Source organism: Pygoscelis adeliae, unplaced genomic scaffold (assembly GCF_000699105.1).
Source record: "Pygoscelis adeliae isolate BGI_AS28 unplaced genomic scaffold, ASM69910v1 Scaffold66, whole genome shotgun sequence".
Lineage (NCBI taxonomy): Eukaryota > Metazoa > Chordata > Aves > Sphenisciformes > Spheniscidae > Pygoscelis > Pygoscelis adeliae.
In genome coordinates, this window is record NW_008825167.1 from 6,503,094 (window position 1) to 6,513,236 (window position 10,143).

The following is a 10,143-nucleotide window of genomic DNA, read 5'->3' on the forward strand; positions in this document are numbered from 1 at the left end:
TAGGAAAAATTTCTTCACCAAAAGGGTTGTCAAGCATTGGAACAGGCTGCCCGGGGAAGTGGTTGAGTCCCCATCCCTGGAGGTATTTAAAAGACGTGTAGACGTGGTGCTTAGGGACATGGTTTAGTGGTGGACTTGGCAGTGCTAGGTTAACAGTTGGACTCAATGATCTTAAAGGTCTTTTCCAACCTAAATGATTCTATGGTTCTATGAAAAGGAAGGGACATCCACATTTGTCTCAAGTTACCAAGAAGTCTGCTTGGTAATGACTTCATCATTTTTAGACAAGTGTTTTTGGCAGGTGTCTGCACTTGTGTGGGATCACACATGAACATCTGCATTGCTGAAAATTATCTGCTCCAACACTAACAGAAGAAAGAACTGGAGAAGCTTCATATGTGCAATATTTATTGCACCGAATCTGAAGATAGATTTGATCTCTTGTACAGGTGTATCAAAGTATCTAACCTGGTCATTATTGCTCTAAGGGAACAAGATTCTATCAAGGTCCTGCAGATCTGACTCCAAATGCAACTGCTCTTACTGACGACAAGCATCTCCACAGAAGAAAAAAAAAAGGCTGAGGAAAATTCATGCACACAAGAAGTAAAACACTGGACCATACAGACAAAGTGACAACTCCTTAGTCAAATCACAGGTATCAAATAATTTCCTACAGACCTCTTTACCTAGCATGAATGAATAAGAGGCCATAAAAAGATGACAACATGGTTTTAGCCCAAATCTCCTGACAGCAAAGAGAAAGTTTGGGTTGCTATTTCCTTCACTAGCAGATTTTACATTAATGTTCTTTTACCAGTGGTCTCTTTCACCCAACCAGTCAGTCATACTGAGCTACCAAAATCTGACCAGTAAGAAAGTCTCCTTCCTTTGAGAAAGATGGTCATACATGAATGCTGGTACTAAAGTTTTTAACCCTGGTTTATAGCTGAAGTTTAGCTTCAGTAGCTAGTTTGTTTTTGCCCATCACGGAGTGCAACTTTCATTTCTGGCATAAATAAATGAATTGTGATTACTACAATACAAAAATAAATCAAGATTGTTAGGAAAACTTTATAGACAAATGACAATATCACTGGAATATAACTTAGAAGTTTTGCTAAATCATGCAGATGGTTTTAAAACCCCTTCCCATCTCACCACAACTTCTGAGGTGGACACAAGTCGTTGTATTTCAGTTCTGTGAACCTTCTCACACAGTGAATGCAGTTTTAACTTTTCAAATAGTACCTATAGTAAGAAAAAAAACACATAAGAGAAATGTTTCAGTGTTTCAAGTGCTGAAACAGAAAGGAAAATTATTTGGTGCCTGAACTTAAGTCTAGAAAACAGATTTCAAGAAAATAGAGCATACTGTAGCAAAGAGAACTAACACAGAATTGAAAACATCAAATCTTTATTTCTGAGCTATTGAAAAAGTAGTGTATTTACTAAAGTCAAATGCATAATTTATGTAAATACAATCAAATACAGATTATCCAACATTGTTATATTTCTGAAAAACTCCTATGTCCTCCATTAAAATCAGAAAGTAAGATAATATCAAAGAAAAATAATTCTGAAGTTGTAAGGACAATTTTATATGCTTTATAATTCTTCTGTATCAATAACAATTTACAGAACTTAAAATTTACATAATAGTAGTAGTAGTATAAATATTACCTCTCTGAGTTGACTACTGCTGGTCAAAAGGAATTGTTCTCCAGCAACTTGGTGAGCTTCCTGTTCAAGCTCTTTGAGTCTCAACTATAAATTAGTACATCAGAATTATTCGGTTTATATTATTTTCTTCAATATCTGCTACTTCCTCGGTTAGCGAGTATATTGGACTTCTATTTAAAAATAGGGTATTTGATAATTTGTGATCATTGCTGGCTATCAACATTTGGTTTAGTAGATTGCTTATATACTCTTTAATCTATATTTCTTCATCATCTGGGAAGGGGATTTACTGTAGTAAAAAGTACCAAAATTTGTGGGAAAATAATTCAGGTTACTGAAGACTTAGAGATCTGTGAGAAACAGAGCTATGCAAATTATTCTGGTAAATTAATAATCTGTCAGACCACTATGATTATGTAGTCAGATTTTATGCTACAAAATAGGATTCTCTTGTAGCTGTTTTTTATCAATGGGGAGATGGCAAACTTAGAACTCTCAGAACACTTAAGTTGTAAAGAGTGTTTTATTTACAAAGAGAGATAAGAAATATCTATCACTTCTCAGGAAGATGGTTACTCATAACTGTAAGGCTAATGAAGCAAATGTCTCCTTTTTGCTTGCCTAAATAAATATGGAAGTATCCTAAAATGGAAATATCATTAGTTATATTTATAATAATAAAAATACTAGAAACCACAAACTGTCATGTAAAACGTGACAAAACAAAAAGATTCCTCCTCTTTTTAATCAGTTATCCTCAGTAAAAGCAGAAAGATGATGCTATACAATTTCCAAAAGAAAAAATAAAGACAAAATTTACCCCCAGAATCTCTGATGTTTTTTTCAGTTCTTGTTTGTTCACATGTATTTTGTGTGTTTCCATCACTGTAAATACAATTATATACTGAGAACACTTACAATTCACAATTTCAATTTTATATGCTTCTTAGACTGTAAACTGGAAACAAACTCACACAGCTGTTATGAGGCTAAGATAACATTTAGTATTCTGAGGTATAACATTTTACTTGCGCATAGTCAGCAGCTGTGTGAAAATAGTGAAGATTCATATTTTGAACTGAACTTTCATACCTGCCAGAATTTTGATAAGTGGAAGCTCTAATGTGCAAAATAATTTCCACAAACCTTGAACCTGTAAAGCAAGATACAAATAAATTCTTCAGTATCAGCCAATTTTAATCTTAAAACATATAGTAGTGTCATTATGTGGATCTATTTTCCAGTAAGCAGTATTTCACTGTCTGTATAATCCCTATTTATATGAAAACACTGTTTGCGGAATGAAATTCTTCTTAGTGTGAATTATAGTATCTAAATACTGTAGTCCATTATCACTTCATTTTGTACAGGAATAGTAATACATTTTGTAATAATTTTTTACAGAAATAGTAACAAAGAAATATACACACCTTATTTTTCTAAACGGTTTATTTTTAGAGCAAGCTCCATTATAATAGGACATACAGTTATCCCTTTTTCTTTATTTACTTGAACAATTAAGCAACCATTCAGAATTCATAACTTTGTTTTCATTAGGAAGAAAATAAAAGATGATGGGATTACGTACCCAATTTAGTTACAAAGAACAGGAAGTCTGTTTTTTCTCTAACCACTGAAGCAATCAGACAGTAACACTTGTCTAAAAACTCCTCCTGTAGGCTGGCTCTCAGTGTTTCTGTGCCTTTGGTGTTTCCCTGTTGCCTTCCTTCACAGATTGTTTCATCATACGGCTGGACCACTTAGATATCCAGATTAATATGGCTCCATCAACTAATGGTCTAAGCCCTACACTCGCTACCATCAATTTTAAGGAAAAACCCTAGGATTCTATGATGTACCTTCCACCAGAACCTAAGCATATCCCAAAATTCTGACACTTTTGCAGGTATATGATTACAGGGAGAAAACAAACACACAGAAAAAAAAAAGACTAAAAGACTTCTTCAGATGCATTCTGAACTGCAATAAGGGCTAAAATAGAAGGAAATAGTTCAGTTGGAAGAGACCTACGACGATTATCTAGTCCAACTGCCTGACCACTCCAGGGCTGACGAAAAGTTAGAGCATATTATTAATGGCATTGTCCAAATGCCTCTTACTGACAGGCTTGGGGCATCGACCACCTCTCTAGGAAGCCTGGCTAATACAACCTAGAGCAAAAGATATGCCAGGAGTTTTTGTACCCAAGGAATAAATAAAAAAAAAATCCAGCTACACTCTGTTTTAACTCTGTTAACTATTTTTAGACTGTTTCATATAGCTTTAAAATACCAAAAGAAAAGTCACAATATTCTGGACATTTCCCATTCTTAGAATCTTCATTTAAATATTTAGTTAACTGTTGCAGAGGAAAAGTCTCTTCTAAAGATTAACCTTGAGACTAACCATTTCCTCCTTCTAGAAAAAATGGCAATTTTGATGGGCAACCAGCACTGTAAACTAGTAAGGATTGAAGCCTTCTATTTAACTCAAATAGAGATTCTGATTTGAATAAGAAGCACACCACTAACTCTTTAATTCATGATAATACCTCCAAAGTTATATCCAAGTAACTACTTTTTATAGCTTACCTGTAAGTCATGAGCAAGATCCATCATTACATTATAAAGCTTCTCCAAGTTCACACCTAAGTTTTGATACTGACAGAAATAATTTTTTTAAAAATCAAGTTTTAATGCTAACAAAAATATTTAGAATACTATCTATTTTAAAAGGGATTAAACTATATAAATATATTTTTCTGTATGTCTCCTGTTATATTTAACATTTTAGTAATGTTCTTAGACCTCTGACAAACAATTCATGAACAGAGCAGTACAGATCATGAATATTCAAGATTTTACCTGTTCCTTTATTTACATTTTGCACAGACCGAGTATGGAGAAATAGTATCACTATGCTGCCTTTGACATTGAAGTCAGAATTCTATTACTACTTGTAAAATGAGGAAAAATTCCTTGCAATTTTCTTTCTCCTATCAGTACTGCCACTCTTCTCTGCCTGAACTATTCACTTCCTTCCCTTCTGTTCCAGAGGTGTTCTGCACAGAGCCATGCCACCTCAATTCAGTTGGCTAGAAGACCATTTTGAAATGCATACAGACACTGACAATATGATCATTAGCTCCAAGAACATGATCACTAGAAATAAACTTAATGTCAACCTATTAAATGTGTTTATTGGGCTAATACACAAAATGTAAACAATAAACTGCTGCTTTTCATTACTAAATTCCTGTGAGGAAAGATGGGAATGTGAAAACGCTGCATGTAGATTTTCTTTCCTGCAGCCTGTATCTTCAATGATGGCTGAACAATCAAAAAAATTATGGAATAAACTTACATCCAAGCCATTAAGTGCAAAAACACTAGCAATGTCCCATAAAATTCCTGAGCCACGAACCATAGAACCTAGGACAGCATTCCCGAAGACTAAAGTTATGCGCTTGTCTGTCCATATACTCTTCCCCAAGAATCACATACTGGTCTGTGTTGGAGGCAGGAAAATAGGTTACATGCAATTAAGTATGACATGTTATGATAGATAGTTTTTAATGTAAAACAGTGAAATTAAACTAAGGGTTATTTGTGTAAAAGGAGGTATTTACTCTGTGTTGATAAATACTTCTGAGGATATAGCTGAAGTATTGGGGCAACTTGGCCACAATACTTTCAGACAGACACTAAGAAATGTCAGATAGGCTAAAGAAGAGAACCAAAGATAATAGTAAGTTTAGAAAACATGACCTACAGAGAAAGATATTAATCGGGTTTATTTAGTTTAGAAGAATAAGTTGAAGGAGGTGAACATAACAGTTTTTATAAAGAGAATCATATATCAATTATTTTCACGTACACTAGGTGTAGAACAATTGGCTTAATGGAACCTGCTTAATCTGCAGACTACAAAATTTTTTCATGAAGTTAGACTATTATCTCTAAGGGACAGTCCAGGTTTTGATTGCTTCAAAAATATTTTTAACATTTTCTTGTTTATCTCTAGATTGCAGACTTCATTGCTAACCACATAAAAAAATAAACTTATCAGTTTTTAACCCCATCTCCTCCTAGTTTCATCAAATGACTCACAGCTGTAGTACTGCAGGATTTGCTGAATAGCACCACTGCATTCACTTTATCCACTACCTTCATAATAATTTAGAAAACTGCTAGCATAGTGCCCTTCAGTCTTTCCGTCTCCATCTAAAATAACCACAATTTTTTCCACATCCTCCTTATAAAGCAGCTGTTCCATCCTCTGACCTTTCAGAAGCCCACTGTGCCTTTATTGAGGCAGAGACCAAAACTGCAGTCTTCAAGACATGGGTGCACCAAGGTTTTCTATGGCAAAAAAATCACGTCCCTTTTCTTGTTCTCAATACCTTTCCTTTGGCTGCTTATATTTTGTTGGCTTTTTGGCTGCTGCTACACATTGAACCAACATAAAACTGACAACACTGATTCCAAGATCTCTTTGTAAATTGAAACTACTCTGCATGCATTACTTTCAATTTGTGCTCGCTCAATTTAGTGAGATCCTGTAGAGTTCCATACTGAACTGCTGAGCTCAACATCTGACTATCCAAAAAGGTAGATGTGAGATTCATCTGACATGAGGCATTATTCTTTTAAGGACAATTAAGACTTCTAAGAAAGATTCTAGTATAGTTCTGGTTTTATATAATAAATGGGAAGGGAAAAAAGAAGAAAAAAACCCCTGAAAGGAAAGACTGACGAGAGAAGTCTAACAAGGAAAACCTGCATTAAACCCCATAAGACTATGGAATTTTGAGCAAGTACAGAAACCCAGAACACAAGATAATTATCCCAGACACAGTGCAGTACTGATTGCAGATTCCTGTCCATGATAGTTGGGGGATGGAACACAACAAAATCAATAGCAAGTAGAACTGCAGGATGCCTAAGCTTAAATTCACATTGTCAAGCATAAAATACTAATGTACATCACATGGAAGACTCATCCGAGCAGAAATCAATTTTGAGGCCAATAGAATCCTAACCACTTTAGAAGATAATCTGGTAACACTCACTGTTTCTTTCTCAACAGCCACATTGCTGGAGATTGACCTAGATTTGGCTAGATTCCTGGTGAACAGGGTATTCCAAGATCATTTCTACTAAATTAATACACATAGGCAGGGTTGAAAATAAATTTAAAACCTGCTTCCCAAGTGAATTACATCTTTCTGTCAAGGATAGCAAAAAAGTTTAAAAAAGAATACATTGACAGGAAACCAAATGGCCATGAAAACACGTGGAAAGTTTCTCAATTGAAAAAGCACTGAGAGGGTTCCTTGGGCATCTTGCAAACAATCTATCTTCAGGTTTATCATTCACCCTATGTATACTTTAAAGGAATCCTAATTATTCTGCACTCACTTTATTATTTGCATTCCTATCTTGGAGCTGATGGGACACTAAGAGAGGCTCTCATGCTATGAACTGCAGAAGTCTCTCTTTCCTCTACAGATCTGCAGCTGTTTTACAGGTTTCTTACCTTACTGCTCTCATGAAATACCTACTGCTGGGAGAAAAAATCTGCTCCAAAGGGAATATATTCTGCTTTCTCCACTCAAACTGAGCTAGAAAGCGTTTTCCTTACCAGAGTAAGCTCTCAGAAGCTATGCTACCAAATCTGACTTTGCTGCCCATTTCAGTTTCATGATTTTTATTTGATATATTCAGAATCTTTCCTTTGGTCCTTCTGTGATGAGAAGGAAAGAAAAGGACATTTCTACTTGTTATCAGATTTACACTCTCCTCTAAGATTGCATAAAAAATGAAGACAATGCTTCCATTTGAATGAAACATCCAGTATTTTGTAAAGAACAAAACCAGGATTCTATCATCCAGAAGAGTATATGCAATGTAACTAGATGTGATATCACTCAACTAAACTGGATGTCATTAAGCTATGAATTATAGACTAAAACAGGAAGATTGCCACTGAAATTGTTTCCAAGAATATTTTCTTAAGAACAGGCCTGATGTCAGAATACTATGGTCCTCCAGGGCTTTTAATCTGTCCAGCCAGAACAGTAGTTCTTTTGAAGAAAAAGCAGGTAAGAATAATTGAAGTGGTTGAGAAATCTTCAAAATCCTTCCTAAAGGAGGGTCTATATAGTCTAAACAGATCTCCAAATTAAGGATTTTTCTAAAATAAAAAAAAAATATTCGTATCAAAATTAACAGACAGGGGAGGATCTTCCTCTCTCTTCAGCGAGGTAAGGACCCTTCTGAGTTTGTGAGAAGGTATCTCTGGACACCTTTTTCCATCTGAACAGGGTCTTTTGCAGGAATTGGTCCCTGAGCTAGATGCCATTATCTCCTCCTTGTCTTCAGGATGACTCTCAGAACCTCCTGGCTGTGTTTCTAGGGAGTGAGGGTAGGCACAGACTGAGACACCAGTACATCTAAACACTTGATCCTGTGCCCTCACAGTAAAAGAGGGGGCTGTAAATCAACAGGTGAACATAATCCATCCTCCAAACAGTGTATGAAAATCTGCCTTGTACACAAAACTCACAATTTTGGCCTACTGTTTGCAAAACAGCCCCATAATTTGGAGAAAAACAGAAGTCTGGAACCAAAGCATTACAGCAGATGCAGACTGACAAGAGCAATGCTTCATCCATTATTTGATCCAAACAGAATGCAGAAGGAATCCAAATTACTTGTTGCTGCAGAAACACAATAGAACCAGAACTGACTGAAAATTAGTTTATATTAGGACAAATTATAATACATTATTGCTACAGAGGCATGCATTCTGGTACACAGCTGGGGAAGAACCACCACAGAAACTTTATCATATTGGTCCAACTAATTTTTAAGAGACATGCTGAGTGCAACAAGCATAGGAGACACCTATTAGTTACAAGAAGTTATGTTTCATGCTAAAAACAGAACTACCAGAGTTTTGGGGTAATCTATGCTGCAGACACATTTTCCTACCACATACCATAAAACAAAGGGGCACTAGTGTTGCAGTCATTCAGAACACGCTTAAGCCTGGACCGTAGTTGGTTTTATCTTGAAATGACCATATGACTCAAGATAACAGCAGATAAAACTGAACAGACTCTACGTAAGCTGATGTCTGTTATTGGGAAGCATATCTCAGCAAAGTCCCAGCAGCAGAAAAGAGTTAAAATGGGGTAATCCCCAACTACGCAAGGGGGGCTATTAGTCTATACAACTTCAGCATTGTTTGTGTGGGTCATTTGTGAGTAGACGATATGAACGCCTACTGTACAGGCTTCCCCTTGGCCTACAGCAGACTTGAACACTGCAAGACTGAGAAACGGTAGGCCCTTGAAGGTAGCATACAAACGGCTCTCTTCAAAGCTGAAATATCTGGATCCACTGGTGGTCATCCTTGTTTTATAAGTCTAGTCCTATCAGTGAGGACTTCTCTCTACCCCAGACAGATTAATTTAATGCCCGTACTCCAGCGAAAAGCCATCAACCTGTCTCCAAGAAACCTTGTCCATACCCACTGGTTCTGAAACAAACGGGCTGTCTGAAATACTATGCTTTCAGCAACAGACAGCTTACTTGATCCCATTCTGGAGGTGGAAGTAAGCCCAGTGACAGGCTTCAACTGACACTGAGATTCCTCATCAGCAAATGCAGCAATGACAAGAGAAGTATGATGTTTAGCACCTGTTTCAGCAAAGGTTTCAAGGTATATGGACTATGGCTCCTTTTACTGAGCCTTTTGGCACAGCATCAAATACACAGAGAAGCAGCAAGTAGCACACATTCTATGCTAGAGAGGTGTGTGGATGAGTAGCGGGCTACAGAATAAAATAGCAGTCATTCCAAGTACTACGCCAGGTGGACAAGACTAGCACAATACAGAGGGAGCTTAACTGAAGTAGTGGGGCACAAGACATGATATATCACCTGACGTGGATCCCTCTGGGAGTACGGACAACTGTTAGGAACCTACCCGTAAAGTCAGAGCAAGAAGGCTGAAGAGGTAAACCTGGCAAAGAGCTAGGATTCACAGGAAGAACTGGGACTCAATGAGCAAACAGAGAAGCCAAAAAGAAAGTGGGAGAGTCCAGGGAACAAATTAATTGCATAAGGACTGGGAGGGAATAATCACAGGATGTTAGAGGGAGGCACTAACTGGGACTTGGGTGAACAAGTCAGCATAAAGGCACTGGAGATGGTTGGGGCAAGGAAACAAACTAGACCTGAAGTAGGGCAGGAAGGAAATAAGACTTCAACATTTAACTCAGAGCTGGGAATCAGGATGACAAAGTTGAGAAATGATAACTAAGAATAGATGTGATATATGAAGAACAAAAGACTGAGTCAAGCTAGCGAAAGACAAAAGGATGCTGACTCACAGGAGGGGACATCACATAGAAATAGCCAACAACTTTATAGCTTCTGCCTGTTCGCCTGT

The 10,143-nt window shown here is 36.8% G+C and overlaps 1 protein-coding gene across 1 annotated transcript in view; it reads right to left on the minus strand.

Annotated features, from left to right (window-relative positions):
- The window catches only part of POLN (polymerase (DNA directed) nu), a 100,697-nt gene that overhangs the window by 75,701 nt on the left and 14,853 nt on the right, over positions 1-10,143 (minus strand). Inside the window, 5 exon segments of the mRNA XM_009328793.1 lie at positions 1,162-1,251; positions 1,684-1,767; positions 2,504-2,568; positions 2,776-2,836; positions 4,275-4,343. Coding sequence (XP_009327068.1) covers positions 1,162-1,251; positions 1,684-1,767; positions 2,504-2,568; positions 2,776-2,836; positions 4,275-4,343 — 369 coding nt within the window.